At 45.7% G+C, this 18,001-nt stretch overlaps 2 protein-coding genes across 4 annotated transcripts in view; one reads left to right on the top strand and one right to left on the bottom strand.

The window, feature by feature from the left end:
* The window catches only part of sh3rf1 (SH3 domain containing ring finger 1), a 160,163-nt gene that overhangs the window by 78,069 nt on the left and 64,093 nt on the right, over positions 1 to 18,001 (bottom strand). The window lies entirely within an intron of this gene.
* The window catches only part of palld (palladin, cytoskeletal associated protein), a 44,938-nt gene that overhangs the window by 7,912 nt on the left and 19,025 nt on the right, over positions 1 to 18,001 (top strand). For 2 of the 3 annotated variants that reach the window (XM_052073705.1, XM_052073706.1), the window contains exons 3-10: positions 12,511 to 12,686; positions 12,932 to 12,998; positions 13,264 to 13,381; positions 13,482 to 13,544; positions 14,235 to 14,376; positions 14,562 to 14,585; positions 15,177 to 15,296; positions 16,000 to 16,381. In XM_052073705.1, the coding sequence (XP_051929665.1) occupies positions 12,511 to 12,686; positions 12,932 to 12,998; positions 13,264 to 13,381; positions 13,482 to 13,544; positions 14,235 to 14,376; positions 14,562 to 14,585; positions 15,177 to 15,296; positions 16,000 to 16,381 (1,092 nt within the window). Of the gene's footprint in view, positions 1 to 5,554; positions 5,654 to 12,510; positions 12,687 to 12,931; positions 12,999 to 13,263; positions 13,382 to 13,481; positions 13,545 to 14,234; positions 14,377 to 14,561; positions 14,586 to 15,176; positions 15,297 to 15,999; positions 16,382 to 18,001 lie in introns of those variants that run through there. The other variant, XM_052073707.1, reaches the window with a different exon arrangement.

Raw genomic sequence — 18,001 nt, forward strand, 5'->3', positions numbered from 1 at the left:
GCATTCACTAAATGAGTAATAGCATTTTGACACTAGAGGGCATCACTCACGAGTTAACAAGACATCACTCCGTGTTTATATTGACTGATATGTCATATTTCAAATGATCCTTGCAGTTGTGGATATGTGTATTGCTTGTTCATTTCCCTGTTGTTCGAGTCAAAGGTTTTGTGACTATTGAAAAGTCATGGTGATACATTTTATGTTTCAAATCAATCAATTTGCACTCAGGAGACTTCTGTTTAAGAAAAAGTCAAGTGAATAAGCAGTTGCATGTGATATACCTGTTTCAAATGAACCAAAAAAAATTCTTAAGATTGTTGAAATTAAAATAAAAATGGAAATGTGAAACAGACTGGCTTACTAAAATTTGTTGAACAATATTGTTGTTCAATGTAAAGAATGTCAGCCAAGGTCGGCCCCCCGACATTTTACCACATAAAATCTGGCCCCCTTGGCAAAAAGTTTGGACACCCCTGTATTAATATATCCGCCATATTTGATGTGGCAGGCTCCGTAAACAAGTGCACGTCTACCTAGGTGAATAAAGCGACACCGTGCACAAAATGAATGGCTCTCAATCACCCAGTGACACACAAATAGATTTGGGTGACAGACTGCCCCCCCAACCCCCCCCCCCCCCCAAAAAAAAACAACATAATGGTGTAGTTTGTATGAATCTTTTCCGGTTCACGTTTACTCTTATATCCAGGAATCCATGTCAATATTTATCATCATTGTAACAGTGTTTGATATATTTGTTGCTATAAAAACTCATTCATACTTTAGGGGAGGGGAAACATTCCAAATCAGGGGTCGCTGACGTGGTTGCGGGCACCTGCTAGGCCCCCCCCAAGGATCACTTTAGTATCCTGTTGTAATTGCCTTACTTTCGTCAGGTCCGCACAAGTCGAGAATCCGTCGGGATTTCGCGAGTGGATGCGAACCTGTCACTTTGCCGTATCGTTTGCGTCTCACCGACGCGATGATTCGTGTGCGTTAAGATGTCAGCGGTAAAAAGAAGAAAAAAAAAATAACTTAAGACGCTCACCCATCGCAATTTCTCGCCGGCACGTTAACAGCGGTCCTGACTGTGGAATCCATTCCGTCTCATAGACTCGAGTCGCCTTCTCACCCAAGGTCGCCTGGAGACCGGGTGTGAAGTTTCACCCGACAAGGTGAGACTTCTCCTGCTACCCCCCCCCCCCCCCCCCGACCCCCGTGAACTTCTCATTGCACAGGGTCCCAGAATAACCTCTAATCTGCTGCTTGATTCTCGCTTATGTTAGGGTGCGCCTCGAAAGTGGCTCTGTGGAACAACTGCCCTGGGCGGGCATGAGACACGTGTTGTTTCTTGTGACTTTGGCCCACTGGGGCATTGTCATGTTGTTGTTTGGAGAGATTGGTTTTGGAAATGATTCATTCCTTGAAGGAATTTAACACATAGCAGCGTGACACCAGGTAACCCGCTGATTCTCAATTTTACAATTACCCTCCATCCATCAATCCAAACATCCATTTTACGTCCGCTTATCCTCAAAAGGCTCGCGCGGGGGGGTGCTGGAGCCTATCCCAGACGTCTTCGGGGCAGTAGGCGGGGGGTCAGCCTGAACTGGTTGCCAGCCAATCGCAGGGCACACAGAGACGAACCATTCATTCATTTACCCTCATGCTCACACCCTTAGGGACAATTTTGAGTGTTCAATCAGCCTGCCATGCATGTTTTTGGAATGTGGGAGGAAACCGGAGCACCCGGAAAAAAACCACACAGGCCCGGGGAGAATATACAAACTCCACACAGTAATAATAATATATAATAAAAAATAAAAAAATATAAATAATAAAATAAAATATATTATTATTTTATTATAAATAATTAAAAAAATTAATAATAATAAAATTAAAATCTCACTGCACACAACCAAATTATAGTGTTGTATAATAAATCGCCATCGCAATGTTAAGGGCATAAAAATCACAATTATATTTTCCAAAATTGTTTCCCTTTTAGGCGGCCCGGTAGTCCAGTGGTTAGCACGTCGGCTTCACAGTGCAGAGGTACCGGGTTCGATTCCAGCTCCGGCCTCCCTGTGTGGAGTTTGCATGTTCTCCCCGGGCCTGCGTGGGTTTTCTCCGGGTGCTCCGGTTTCCTCCCACATTCCAAAAACATGCGTGGCAGGCTGATTGAACACTCTAAATTGTCCCTAGGTGTGAGTGTGAGTGCGAGTGGTTGTTCGTTTCTGTGTGCCCTGCGATTGGCTGGCAACCGATTCTGGGTGTCCCCCGCCTACTGCCCGAAGACAGCTGGGATAGGCTCCAGCACCCCCCGCGACCCTAGTGAGGATCAAGCGGCTCGGAAGATGAATGAATGAATGAATGTTTCCCCTTTAGCTTAAAAAGTAGGGCAAGGGTAGGGAAAAAAAAGCTGATGTGGAATTTTGCGGGAACGCTGACAAGTGCGGTTTAAAGACACGGCTGGCGCATGCCAATCCGATCGTGCCCATCACAATGACACAAAACGCTTCGAGGCTGAGTCTCGTAAACTTGAAAGGAGCCTTTGCCGTGCGAGCGCAAATTTGGACTGCGTGACGACAAAAACATAATGAGAAGCAAGTCTCAGCCCATGAAATCGTCCGGCGCCCGCTTGCTGGTTGCAACAAGAATGGCAGCCACATGACGGTCGATACCCGAAGCGATGGTAGCCGAGGAAATCTGGGGAATGCGGCCAACGTGACGTCTTTCCTTTTGTACGTTTGAGTCATCCCGGCCTCTGCTCGCCCTGCGCATCTGCTCGCCCTCACCTGTTTTCGCGACTTGACGTTCATTTAAACCGACAGTAACGGAGCCTTTCATGGCTTATTTGATTATTTTCCTGGATGTGCCAGCAGGCAGCGTTTGATGTGGAGCTGCGCTCACTTTGTCTTTTGTCTCTCGACATCTTTAATACAGCAGTAAAAAAAAAATCATAAAATGCTCGGTTCGGTCTGTGCATGTTTTATGAGCAGACAAGCCCACATTGGCCGCCGAGAGTAGCATTCAATCATAAAATATGACCTCTGTCAAGGCCAAGCTTAGGGGCGTGTGTAATACAACGAAACAAACTTTTATGGAGAAAGAAACAAAAACAACCACAAAAAACAAAAACGGAAAATCTCAAAGCCAAATCTGAAATTTTCGCTTTACTAAACCGAGACAAATAGCGATTTGGCACTTTTCATCAAAGACAAGCTATCGAAGTCAAACTTTCTTCAAACAAAAAGATTTCAGAGGTTATGCTAAAAAATAGTCTTGAAATTGTAAATATTTTAATAAGATACATTTTTACTTTTTAAAGACTCTTTCATTGACGATGCAGCACCTGACAGAACAAAGATTCACTGTTTACAGCACCAAAACGCTCAATAAACTCACCCGGATTCTGCCTTTGGCCCAGATTGTGATACGGGATTCGAGTTAAGGTAAGCCGTTTTCAACTAAAAAGATCTACCGGTACTTTGAAGTAGTCAGAAGCGGAACTCGTTCGCTGCCATCGACACGATTTTGGTGGTCACGTTTGGTTACCACGTTGGCCTCACAGTGCAGAGGAGTTCGCATGTCCTCCCCCGTGCCTGCGTGGGTTTTCTCTGGGTACTCCGGTTTCCTCCCACATTCCAAAAACATTCATGGCAATTTGATTGCGTCTGCGTCTATGTGTGCCCTGCGATTGGCTGGCAACCAGTTCAGGGTGCACCTCCGCCCCCCCACTGCCCGAAGACAGCTAAGATAGGCTGCAGCAACCCCCGCCAACCCACCCTTGGGAGCATGACGCGGATCGGAAAATGGATGGACGGATTTGGGGCGCCACTCCGAGGTCTGCTGTCGACTTATTCGAGTGGCGAGTTTCCAATCAGCCCCGACGCCCGACAAAATCGGCATGAAATGAGACCGACCGAACTGGAGTTCCGCCGAACGTCCCCGATGCCCCCCCCCCACCCCCATTATTAGCACATTGAGGAAGTTGAAGAATTGCAGATCAGCGCCGGCCCCGATGGGAAAATCCCGAGTCCCAACCAGTCAAAGACCGAGACAAGACCAAGTCCCTCAAAGATGCGGTCTTCAGATCGGTCTCAAGTCTTCCGACACTAGTCGGTAGTCACCGGTGAGGTCTGACGTTCTGTTACGGCAGGACTGTGTCACAGATCTCATCCTATTCTTTCAAAAATTGCCGCGCTTGGAGTTGGAACCAAACGTGACACAAGCGACCACCTTGGAAGCCGGAAAAACACAAGTTGAGATGTTTGTAACATGTTGGCGGGTCCTCCAAACCATCTCCTGTCAAGAACTTCCTGCCATCAGCGTGACCACAAATCAATTCGCCGGCGGTCCGTCGGATCGTTCGTTTCCCAGGCACGTTAGCGCGCAGATGCCTCCAGCCAGCCGCGGAAGATTGATGAGCGCGGTCACGGAAACCATCCCAAAGTCGTACAAATTGATTGCGCTTGCCGCGGCGTCGTGGCGAGTTTCGGCATTCCTCCCGCTTTGCTTTTTCAGCACCGTCGCGGCCAACTGTTGAATCCCGGTCAGGGGAATGGCTCTTAAAACATTTTGCAAGATGGCCTCCGCGACATCGGACCGATCGGATGTCATCTTTGTTGCCTCAAAAACACAGAGGAAGAAGTCGTACCGAGCAGACGCGCGGAATGCACTAAACGAGGTCTTCGTATTTCTTGTGTGCGTGTATCTGTGTGTGTGTGTGTGTGTGTGTGTGTGTGTGCGCATGTGTACAAACAATACTGTGACCTTTACTGTACGTCTTGTTTTTCTTACCTCAAACTACGACGTAGATCCACAGAGGAAGTGAGGACCCTCCCAGTAACAAGTCGCACAAATAATCCCGCTCGGTGGGGCGGGGGGGGGGGGGGGGGGGGCTTGGGTCTCCCCAGAGCAAAATAGCGTGTGAATGGACGAAATCCTCCCCAGAGAGAAAGAGAGCAAGGAAGCGGCACACGAAGCGCTCCGAGTATTTTGGACTTGCTGGTCTTGGGTGAGTGAGTCGGGGGGGGGGGGGGGGGGGGCTGCATGTCAGGCGCGCGCACAAGCTACAAGGCCGCGGCCATCTGCCCGCCGGTTGCCAGGTGCCTCCCCGCCAAAGTTGTCTTTTTAGACGGACAGGGCCCCGATCCCGGGAGCTATTTCGGTGGCGTCCTTAAGTGGACCGTCTCCTTGTGGCCTGCGGGATTTGACGCATTTGCAGGACGTTCCACATTCAATTCTGTTTGCTTTATCGGGGGTTGAGATTAATTTGGTGCGCCCAACTGTTTTGATTTTTTTGGGGGGAGGGAGGGTATTGTTTTTGAGCACATCTCAAAAACAAGCCCGACCACGAGTGGCACCTGTACGCTTGACTGGGTGGGTTCGGGGGGGTGGTTGGACTTTCTTCCACTCAGGTGGGGGGGCGTGCTTATTGCTCCCCTGCTCAGTGACTCTACGTTGGGGTTTCACCCCCGAGGGGTAGCCTTCCCCCGCCTTCAGGCGGGGTGGGGTTGAAGAGGGGTGGGGTGGGGAGGAGGGGGGGGATGTGTCCTCACTATCCCACTCCCTGCCCCCCCCCCTCACCCAGTCACTCTCAGTGTCTGTTTGTGTGTGTGGTTGCGGGAGCAGCACTGGGGCTCAGGTAAGGCTCATTCCAGCAGAAAAAAACTTTTTTGTTTTGCGTCTTGGTCTTGGATTGGCAGCTTCAATTCGAAATTTTCAGTGTGTGTGTGTGTGTGTGTGTGTGTGTGTGTGTGTGTGCGTGCGATGATGGCTGGTGACGTGAGGGTGTCCGTGTGTGGATCAGCTGCTGCATGTCTGTCACTATTTTAGTGGTTGTGTTCCTTCAAACTGAAGTAATCATTTTGTTTGGCTCGTGTGTTTTGTAGTTTTTCATCTGATGTTGGTGTGTTTTGTTGTATTTGCGTATGAGTTTGTCATATTTTCTCGGCGAATAATAGTGTACTTTTTTTTTTGCCCGATAGGATTGGATTTTAAAAAATTAATTTCACTTTTTTTTTCATTTTTGGGGGGAATTTTTGCCAAATAATTTTGTATTATTGTTATGTAATTTTTGAGTGTTTTGTTTTTTTTTGTCCGGCATTTGTCTTTTTTTGGGGCGGGGGGCGGGGGTGTCAAAATTTGTGTCACTGTCAGCTGATATTTTTCTGAAAATGTTTTTGGTCAACTATTTATGTTTTCATATTTTTGCACTTGATGCTGTGACGTTGGACTTCATTTGCAGCCTAGCGATCCGGATTCATTCGTTTTGCCAAATTGCGGGCATTCTGCCCTCGAATTTCCCCCAGGATAAGATGTGAATCTTCACATCTTAGCCACCAATTCCGATTTATGCGCCCTTCTATCCTCCGCATACGCAACCCAGATCGTCATCCCGCAGCTGTCTGCCGAGGCCGGAACATTCTGTCTGACCTCCGAACCCTTGGCTGCATGCATCCCCTCTGTTATGAAATGTCTCCCTCTGTTTTACTGCGCCGCATTCATCGTCTCTGGCCGGCCTCCATTTATTTGTCCTGCTTTGATGCACAATTTGCGATTGTCCCCGTTTCGGATAATTACAGACAGTGCTGAAAAATCTGTGATATGTTACTTTCAAGTTAATGAGCCTAGTATGTTAGCTGAAGATCAGAGACACAAATGTTGCTTTATTTGTTGGTATTTGACCAATTTTTTTCGTTAACGTGACAGTTTGTGAGCTGTTGTGACAGGTTTGCTTCATTTGATTCCATCTCTTTGGACTGTTTGATGAAGAGGATCGCTGAACGACGATCTTAGACGTTAGCTTACCATGCTAGCCGCTATTGACTTGCTAATCGTTTAGCGTTCCATGGTGAACAGACGTGTTTCGTTTGTTTGTTTTATTGTTTATTGAACATAAAACATATACAGTAATAATTTGACAGAAAATAAGGTAGATAAAAAAGTAAAAAGAAAGAAATCAGTCTTCATTCAACACAGTTATTATGTTCAAGGGAGTAGGATGAAGTAAAAAACTTATCTAGTCCTACCCCGTTATGTGTTTAAATCTACTAAATCATTTTTATATCAATCATAAAAGAAAAAGTAAGAATCTTTCAATAAAGATTTTTATTTTTTTTTTTTAAAGAGCATGGTTTCGGTTTTTGAACAAATTGGTTTTAGAACAGCCTTCTGGAACGGATTATGGTTGAAAACCGAGGTATGACTGTATGTCTTTTGAGAGGATGCGCAAACTGGCGTCGATGTTTCTTCAGTGGTGCCGAGCAGACCAGAAAAGGTTATTTGCCTGGTTAATACAAACTTTCTCGGGCAACCCTACAAACACAACTTGCACCGGTTATCGGATTCATTTGTCGTGTTGTATAAAATCCAAACAGGTGTTAAAAAATAAAAATAAAAATAGTACTATACTGTGCGAATCATCTCCTTTTCCAGAGTGCTCATTGTTGTGTTCGCGCATCAGAACGTACAAACCTCATCTGCCTTCTGTCCGAGGACTCTCTCGCACGCTCTCTCTTCTCTTTCGACGTCTCCATTGTACTTTGTAATTAAGTCTAAAGACGAACTTTGCGTGTCCAGCTGGACTGCGCTTGAACTTGTGCGGTTAGCTGAGGTCCACGACATTGGAGCAATAACAGACAAATACGCAAAATGACATCCTCTTCAGCCCAGTTATTTTTTTTTTTTATTGGGGGGTGTGGGGTGATTTTTGCATCCTACATTGATGATGTGGAGTTCTGTTTGCTTATGCGCGTTCTCCCAAGCTTCCTGTCCAGATCGCTTCACCGCCCTTTGGCACGGATGCTTTTACGGTTTGCGGTGAAAGGAGAGAAGCGCTCCGGCGGATTTTCCGTCCGCGGTGGCAAAAATAAAAACGTGGCGAATGCAGGCCAATGCGGCTCTTTGCACGCACTCGCAAGGCCACTGCGCAAAAAAACTTTCCTTTCTCAACAGACGCTGGGCAGGCATTTTGTTTTGGTCCACAGAGGCCATATTTGAGTTTTAAACGAAAAAAAAAAACAAACGTTCAAATGTGAATGTAAAACCTCACAATGGATTATTTGAAAATGATATTCATAGTCCAATTAATAAAGAATTGTAATTACTAAGTAATTACTAAGTACTAAGTAAATACTAAGTAATAACTAAGCAAATATTTACAGAAAAAAATTGTATAAACAATACAATTTGACACATTTTTCTGTTATTTAATGATGAAATAAAATTGCATACACAAGTAACAGTAGTATTATTTATAGTAATTTTGATGATCGATTAACCAATTATTTGATAAAGTAAAAAAAAAAGGAAAAAAATTATTATATATATTATAAATATTTTCAGTAAAAGATATTTTCATAAAATAATAATGAATGTATAATTTCTGATTTTATTGTTTAATTAATTTATTATTAACTAATATCCATCTCTAATTACTGAAGGGCAAATAATTGGGTAATTGACTCATTGTAAATAAAATTAAAAAAATATTAGAAAAAAAATATACGACCTATATATACGACCACTCCACTTTTTTTTTAAAATGACTTATGAAAAACTATTAGTATTCATACAGTTACAAGCATGTTACTTACACTTGCGTATATCTTTTTTCAACATTTGACTCTTCGTGAAAAATGAAGTTTGACAGCAAATGATCAATTAACAAAATATAACGATGAATGAATAATTAAAAAAAATATATATATTCGGAACTAAAAAAAAAAGCACCCATCCGTTGAGCACACAAGTTTGGTTTGGACTTTGGCTTGTGTGCGTGCATGTTGACAGGACGGTGGATGATGAGCAAGGATGGCGTGCGTGTTGGCTTGTTGCGTTTCACCAAAGTGGAGGTGAACGGCCCTTCACTCACCGTGTCTTGAATCATCGCTTTCGGAATGCCATTGGGTGGGAAGAGGAAATGGGTGGTAAGGCTACACCGGGGCCGAGAAAAGAAGCTCCACCTTGACTTTTACGCACCCTCCCTTCCTTTTCATTTTTTTTGATAGATGGTATTTTACTGCCGCACGCCATACGGAAATAAACACTTACATCTGTTCTCGCAGACTTCGGCTGAGTAATTATGTGTGATGATGCAGGACCATTAAAGTTGATTAATCCGGGACGTTATTGTTGGCTGCATTGCCGCAGTTCAGCTGTCGACTCTTCTGCGTTGCGTCAAAGTCGGTTTTGCCTTCTAGCTAGTCGCGTTCAAAAACTTTTGTAGAACTAAGGACTTACATTTGGATTTTCTTGCGACCCGGTGTGGTTTGTTTGAATCCGTTTTTATGTCGCCTGACTGCTACATTAGCTTCTTAAGCTAGCATGTTCCTTGTAAGCAAAAGGTAATATAGTAGATTCTAATAGCAAGTGTGTATTAGTCGTTTTAGCTTCTCATGGTACCTTATACTCTTTACAAGGCAGAGTGTCATACTTTGGATGTGTGTGTTCTATTTTCTGTTTTACTAGACAAGTAACTTTAGTTTTATTGCAGTTTTCAAACACAAGACAACTCAATGTGCTTCACACAACATAAAGCACAATATTGAAAACGAGGTTGGGAAACTCGGGCCCTCGAGGGCCGCTATACTGCATGTTTTCGATGTTTCCCTCCTCCGATGCACACCATTTGAATCAGGTGTGTGTTGGAGGAGGGAAACATCTAAAACGTGCGTGATAGCAGCTCTCGAGGACCGGAGTTGGCCACCCCTGATCTAAAAGCAAGCAGAAGAGTGAAAGTCATTCAAAGGCAAAGCAAAGAGAACATTCATTCATTCATTCATCTTCCGAGCCGCTTGATCCTCACTAGGGTCGTGGGGGTGCTGGAGCATATCCCAGCTGTCTTCGGGCAGTAGGCGGGGGACACCCTGAATCGGTTGCCAGACAATCGCAGGGCACACAGAAACGAACAACCATTCGCACTCACACTCACACCTAGGGACAATTTAGAGTGTTCAATCAGCCTGCCACGCATGTTTTTGGAATGTGGGAGGAAACCGGAGCACCCGGAGAAAACCCACGCAGGCCCGGGGAGAACATGCAAACTCCACACAGGGAGGCCGGAGCTGGAATCGAACCCGGTACCTCTGCACTGTGAAGCCGACGTGCTAACCACTGGACTACCGGGCCGCACAAAAGTATCCTATTCAAATTACACACACCCAAAAAAAGCACGTACATTTAAGAACGTTTAAATGCATGTACGAACAAAAGATTTAAAGACATTTAAAAAATAATGAAAATAAATAAAAAGTAGGTTTCTGGATGGAACCTGCATAGCCATGACAGCCAATATTGGCATTCCGAAGTCTTTGACCCAAGGGTAACATATGCAGACTATCCAAAAAGGGGCCCTAGGATTGACCCTTGAGGGACCCCACATGTCATAGCCATTCAATCAAATTTGAAACTTCCAACAGTGACAAAATAACACCTTTCCTCCAAGTACACCATTTTTCCTCCAAGTAGGACATGCACCATTTTAGGACTGATCTATTATATCCTACCAAAGTTTGTAGCAACAGGATATTCTGATCGATTATATCAAATGCTGCACTCAGATCCACGAGTATTTTCTCTTGATTCTTAAATGAAATTGGAATAAAAAGCAACAGCAGACAGTGAGAAAAAGTAGTGCAATTTTCCATAGGATGTCATCTATCAAGTGCTTTCTATCCATGCCTGGTGCATTTTCTTTTCCATTTGTGTAAAAATCACCTCTCATGTCTGCTTCCTATTGTGTTAACACGCAGCCTGACGTGTTAAAATGAGACCGCCAGCCAGGTTTTAAGCGCTTCCTGTCGCGATAAGACGGCGCAACACGCCCAGCCGGGTTCTGCTCCACCTGTCATCATCATTCCTACATTTTTCCTCTCTCGCCGCCGCCGCCGCCGCCCGACTAATTCTTCACGTGCACTTTCTCCCACCCACGCTGTCAGGCGTCAATCCTGTGAAGCGTCGCCCTCTTTTGAAAAGGGGATGGGGTCACGATATTACAAAAAGGGGCAACCGGCGGTCCCCTACACACTTGGTCGCTTGGTCGATGGAGAAAACAGGAATATTAACCAGAAAAATACACGCTTGTGTCAGTACACACAATGTGTTTTTTAATTTGGTACATCAACAATCTGACTGAATATGTTGCTAGCTAGACTGAGTACCAAAAATATTGACAGTCAAAACCTTTCCAGCCGTCTGACGTTGCTTTCAACTGTTTGGTCAGCAATTTGCTGGAATTCCTGCTGATTCAGAGGATGGTGAACGAGGCCCGTGTACTGTCTCTTTAAATAGCCCGTACACTAATCAAAGTGATTTACACAAATGCTTCTCACTGGAGCATAAATTAACTTTTGGTATGGTTGGAGGGAACCGGATGGTTGGGGGGGGGGCTTATCTACTTCCCGTAAATGCGGCTCCGCCTCGGGCTTGGCTGCCGTTTGCCACTTGTCTCTCAGACAGGCGTGGGCAGGTGGGTGTATGTGGTTGTGTGTGTGTGTGTTGTGGTGTGTTGTGGTGTGTGCATCTGCATTTGCTTGTGTGTTTATGTGGAGAGTGTGAATGAGTTGGCAGGCCTCTCTCTTAAGAAAACTGAAACGTGCATTTCAGTTTTCTTATCCATAAGCATCTGGTGTGCAAGACTGGAAATAACTCAATGTATTTATTTATTATTATTATGGGGCGGCCCGGTAGTCCAGTGGTTAGCACGTCGGCTTCACAGTGCAGAGATACCGGGTTCGATTCCACCTCCGGCCTCCCTGTGTGGAGTTTGCATGTTCTCCCCGGGCCTGCGTGGGTTTTCTCCGGGTGCTCCGGTTTCCTCCCACATTCCAAAAAATATGCATGGCAGGCTGATTGAACACTCTAAATTGTCCCTCGGTGTGAGTGTGAGTGCGAATGGTTGTTCGTCTCTGTGTGCCCTGCGATTGGCTGGCAACCGATTCAGGGTGTCCCCCGCCTACTGCCCGGAGACAGCTGGGATAGGCTCCAGCACCCCCCGCGACCCTAGTGAGGATCAAGCGGTTAGGAAGATGAATGAATGAATGAATATTATGATATACGTGTATATATATATTTTTTTTGAGGAGCAGTATTCCTAAGCAGCAACGTCCTTTCTCATTTTGAGGAGCATTTCAAGAATATACAAGACTTGTTTTTCTCTTGATAAAGTCAACAGTTTTTGTTTCTTAATTCACATTGTTCGTCGCAGCAAACTGTATCTTGTTGTCGAGAAACATTTTCAGTGGAGCAATGTCAAACCAAAATGTGCACTTCATATCTCCTTCTCTATGCATTGTGTGAGCACGCTCAATGCAAAAAAAAACCCCAAAACTTTAGAGCTCTTACTCCCTGCACATACTCACTCACTGACAATGAGAGCACCACTGCCACCTACTGTAGTGGATGTGCAACCACATCGTTGTGTCATTCTTATTTCATCAAGTGGCTCCACGAAATTTATTATTAAAAACATGTTCTTATGATGATACATTTGTCGCGCAGGTGGTTCTGCGAGGGTCGCGAGCTGCACAACTCCCCCGACATCAACATCTGGCAAGATGGTGAACTTCACACGCTGGTGATCGCCGAGGCCTTTGAGGACGACACGGGACGCTACACCTGCGTGGCCTCCAACAGCCTCGGGGCGGACAACACTTCGGCCGAGGTTTACATTGAAGGTCGTCCACTGCCGTATTTTGCATGTCGCCACACCAACCACTCTCGGGTTACTGTCAAAGTAAACATCAAACAAAGAGCGTGCATTTAAAAAAACAACAACGTTGCTTTGCAGGAGGAAACGCTGCTTAGCTTAATGTAAAAAATTTAAACTGCCATAGACAAGTCGATAACAGCTTGCTCGATGGACGGAGAAAATTCTGATGACAAAAACACAAATCGACCTTTGTCCTTGGTCTCGTTTCAGGCGCGTCGTCATCAGACTCAGACGGAGAAGGCTCGCCGTCCAAGTCCAGATCGGCAAGCATGCCCGTGTATGTCTTTTTATGCCTGCTCACCCGCTGACCTCCCAGTCAACCAAAGTGTAAACAAGGTTGACGTCACCTCGCAGCAGATCATCGTGCCGCTATCAATCACAGCCTTCAAAACTTAGACATTGTTTGGGTCAGATTTGCATCTGGAAAAACATAGCGGTTCCCAGTCGATGTTTGATCCAGAAATGAGTGGCGTAAACCCCCCCCCCCCACCACCACCACCAAAAAAAAAAAAAAACGCATTCCCTTTTTCTCTTTTATTTAGACTGCAGAAGAAAACGACTTCCATGTGCCTGACGATACGCTCGGCGTCTCCCAAAACTCCGGAGGTGCTGCCTCATCGCTCCACGCTGGTCCAGTCATTGTCGCAGCCTTCGCAAAGGGTGAAGTTCCAATAGTTACCCCCCCCTCCCCGCCCCCCCCAAAAAATGCAATTCGGGGCCTCAGAAATGTTTGTGTGTTTGTTTTGGTTGGTCTTTTTAGACGCAGAGCCCGGTGTCGTCGTTGTATGGCGGCGATGGCTCGGGTCCGCCTATATTCACAAAAGTAAGCCTAAATACACGTTTTTATTTAACTTGTCATCCTCATCATGTGGGCAAAAAAGACAAACAGCGCAGGAAGTTTACAACAGAGTATCGTTCCAATCGCGGCGATGTAACTTAAATCCTGACCAAGAGTTCATTGGAAAGTGTGACTGACTGATTTTTGTCATATATTTGGGTTTTTGTCCATTTTTTGTTAGATTTTTGTCATTTTTGCTCAGGGATTGTTTTGTTGACATAAACCCAATTTTTCATTTTGGGGGATTTATTTCTGATTTTGACACATTTTTGTCCTTTTTTTTGCCCTATGTTCTTCTTTTTGGTCCATTTTTGCCACTGTTATTGTTTTTGCTCAGAGAGTTTTGCCTTTTTTTGTGTAATTTCTGGGGTCAGTTTTTGTGGGTCTTGTTTTTCTGACAATATCTTTGTACAATGTTGTTTTCAATTTTATTCTGTTTTAGTAAGACATTGTGAGATTTATTTCTTTACTTTATGTTCCTATTAATTTTTAAAACTCATTCTTGTTGCCTTTTTTTCATATTTCCAATCGATTTTGCCATCGATTTCCAATTTTTGGTCAATAATTATTTAGTCCATAAGGGAGTGCCAAAATTACAAGCTCACTCAACAGGTCAAAACGGACCTACAATGTGGACACTTTTAAATAACGCCTTCTGCTTTTGTTTTCATTCAGTTGCTGCAGGATACGCAGGCGTCCGAAGGTCAGGTGGTAGTTCTGGAGTGCAGGGTCCGTGGGGGCCCCCCTGTGCAGGTCAGGTGGTACCGCCAAGGCGATCAGATCTTGGACTCTCCGGATTTTAGGATTCTCCAGAAAAGTATGCGACTTTTACTTTTGAATGCTAACAATGCTAATCTTAATTTTACGCTAACCTTACTTCACATTCGATCATTGTTTTCACAATTCACAAGTTGTATCATAACGTCGCATTCATTGCATAAATTCCTTGCATGTTTTAACATATTTTTTACATTTTTTTTCTCGGTACGAAACGTACATCAGAACCCCGATCGGCGGCAGAGTCAGGTACGTCCTCTGATTGTCTGTCTGACTTGACATTGTCGCACTTTGTAGTCAGACGACGTAAACAGTCTGAATCACCACGAGGCACACACTTGAGTGTTCAGGTGTTTTCTCTTCAGACTGTGACTCACCTGCACGGGCAACTTGTTTTGACTCACCTTTGTGTAAACGACATCGAAAATTGCCGTCCTTCACTTGCACGTCTCGTGTGTCTGTCATGTCTCATTTGCAGACGTTTAACGTGTCAGCATTGCAGTCGGTGTCTCGTTTCCACTTTACTACTTTAGCCCCGGGGTAATGTTAACGCTACGCACATTCAAGTGGTGCGGCCAAGATTTGCTGTTTCAAAAAGGGAGATGAAGGATAATCAACCTAAAGTTACCTGCGGGGTCAGCTCAGTAGCACAGATTCAGTGCAAAATACTAAGAGAATACTTACATTTTGTTAGAGATTTCAGACTTAATGAATGTAACTCAAGAAACATCAGGTGACCTGACAATGATCCCTGTGGGACTATTCTACTTGTATCTACGGGACGTTTCTTACAGTTGTTTTAATATTATTCTCCAGTTTTGTCTTGTTTGTTTTCCTCAGATGAGATCTGCACCCTGGTGATTGCTGAGGCCTTTCCGGAAGACGGCGGCTTGTTCTGCTGCACCGCCTCCAACCCGTATGGTTCAGTGAACAGCTCCGCCCAACTCACTGTAACAGCGGGTGCGTCCAATGTCTTTGTGTTTGCCATTGTTGAGGTGCTTGAATGGGAGGATGGTGAGAGTTGACCGCTCGGTCTGGGTGCAGATGGGGGATAGCTTCCAGTTGTCGCAATCTGATCAGAATCTGGATCAAGATTGAGATTTGAATTCGGATTCGGATCACGAGTAAAACTGATATCAGAATGGCGAGCAAAATCAGGATCAAGACTGAGGTTAGAATTTGCATTAGAATCAGGGTTAAGACTGACATCAGAATCTGAACCAGATTGACAGTACTATTAGGAACACACTGAGGTTTTAAATCAGGATTAGACTCGGGACCAAACTCAGGAGCAAGTTTGAAATCAAAATTAGGATCGGAACGAGGATTAAGACTGATGTCAAAATGTGGATCAGGATCCAGATTGCTCCTGGGATCACGACCTGGATCAAGACTGACATCAGAATGAGGATTGTAAACTGCAGAATTTTAAGGGAAATTTCAGTGTACCTGATCCTGGCGTCGTTTTGTCCAAACGTTGGGTGCATCACACACTTTAGAGGGATGGTTGACTAAACAGGAAGTGAGGGGGGGGGGACCGCTTCAGATGAGATAACACACAGACACTGAGTTAGATGAAAGCCAGAGTGAAATGAGAAGTCGGGGAGGAGGAGGGGGGGCGGTCGCAATATTCCCATTTTCCCTGATGTTTATTTCCCCTCAGGAGCCGAGGACTCCTCCTCCAGTAACGGTGTGTCTGGAGATAGTTCTGCGCTAGAGGATGGGGCGTCCTTCCCCCCACCGCCCCCACCCCCGCCCACCGAGATCAGCCTGCTGGAACTACCACCCAAGATGCCGCCTCAGGAAGTAGAGCTGTGGTCTCCGGAGCCCGAGGAAAGGCATGATGAGATGAGCTGCGTGCCCAATGGCCAACCCGACTCCCTGCCATCTCCACCATCAGAACCCGCACCCCCACCTCCTCCTCCGCCGCCTCCGCCTCCCCCTCCTCGGCGATTTCCATCAGACTCACCTCCCACCCCTGGAAGGCCGTCCCCAAGCCTCGGGAGGGAGGCCCTGCCACTTCCCACCAAGCCCAAACCAAAACTGTGAGTACCTGCCCCCGCCAGTTTTCTGCACCCTGGGAGAGGGTAGAGAGATGGTGTTGGGGAGGGAGGGGGGGGGGAATCATACCCGCCGCCACTGAGGCGCCGCTTGGAGACCTGATAGCGTTGTGAAAGGGTTAAAAGAAGGATAGTCTACCAGCTGCCGCCTGGATGTGTGTTTACAGTGAACCCCCGCATAGTCGCGGTTCAACGCGAGCATAGCAATAGCGAGAGGAAAACTGTGTATCATTCTGTGTATCTGTGTATCAGATACTGTGTATCTGTGTATCATGACTTATTTTCAATGTTCAGTTGGCGAATGGGGCGGCCCGGTAGTCCAGTGGTTAGCACGTAGGCTTCACAGTGCAGAGGTACCGGGTACGATTCCAGCTCCGGCCTCCCTGTGTGGAGTTTGCATGTTCTTCCCGGGCCTGCGTGGGTTTTCTCCGGGTGCTCCGGTTTCCTCCCACATTCCAAAAACATGCGTGGCAGGCAGATTGAACACTCTAAATTGTCCCTAGGTGTGAGTGTGAGCATGAATGGTTGTTCCTCTTTGTGTGCCCTGCGATTGGCTGGCAACCGATTCAGGGTGTGCCCCGCCTACTGCCCGAAGACAGCTGGGATAGGCTCCAGCACCCCCCGCGACCCTAATGAGGATCAAGCGGCTCGGAAGATGAATGAATGAATGAGTTGGCGAATGTTCATGTTTTCACCACCTGAAGGAAAGGTGACGATAGCAAACCAAAAAAATGAGTTACGTAATGCATAAGACTGGAATAGAAAGATAAAGAATCTGATTCAATTGCTTTTTTGGGCGGGGGAGGGGGGGGGTCTGATTTTAATGCTGGTCCCATTTGCGATCCTCAATCTTGATCTTGTGTCTCATCCTGATTGAGTTTGCTCCTTATTCTGAACTCAATCTTGATTTTATTAATTCCTTATCCTGGCTCCAAACACAGTTTTAGTCCTGATCCTTATTCTCCCCACAATCTTAATCCTGATTCTGGTCTTGATTGTATTCTCTGTACTGATGCTGATGCTGATACTGGCTCCGATTCAGATTTTCATTTCATTCTTGATTCACGTCTTTATTCTTCTCGCACTGATCTCAATCTTGATCCTGTGTTCTGATCCACCATTTGCGAATGATTTGATGTTCTGCTTTGAATCCAGACCTGTCTTTTTGCCCTCAGCAAAATTTGAAATCGGTCACATGAAATTCTCTCCGTTTGCGTCGTGTTGCTGATTAAGACTTCGGCTGCCAGGCATTGGTGGAATAACTGCGCCCTGACTCACGGCGTGTTTGTGGAAGTGGAAGTAATCGACTCCCTAATGAAGTCTTAACAATGGCTCCCTCGCTGAGGTGTTGTTTGTGGTTGGCTTTGCAAAATCAGCAGCATGTGTGGTTCCGCCAGCAAGCGAAAGTGAGAGCGGCTCACTTTCCTCAAGGGAGATGACGGAAAGAGGCCTTAGACGGGAGACGGGGGGGGGGGGGGGGTGCTCAAAAGCTGAACAAGAGTCAAGAAAAATCATATTCATGTCCCGTTGGCCTCTTTTGTTGTGAGATGGGCAGTCCTTAAATGGACATGCGAGGCCTTGGGATTGGCTGAGACGCCAGGCCAA

The sequence above is a fragment of the Hippocampus zosterae genome, chromosome 8, assembly GCF_025434085.1.
Source record: "Hippocampus zosterae strain Florida chromosome 8, ASM2543408v3, whole genome shotgun sequence".
NCBI lineage: Eukaryota > Metazoa > Chordata > Actinopteri > Syngnathiformes > Syngnathidae > Hippocampus > Hippocampus zosterae.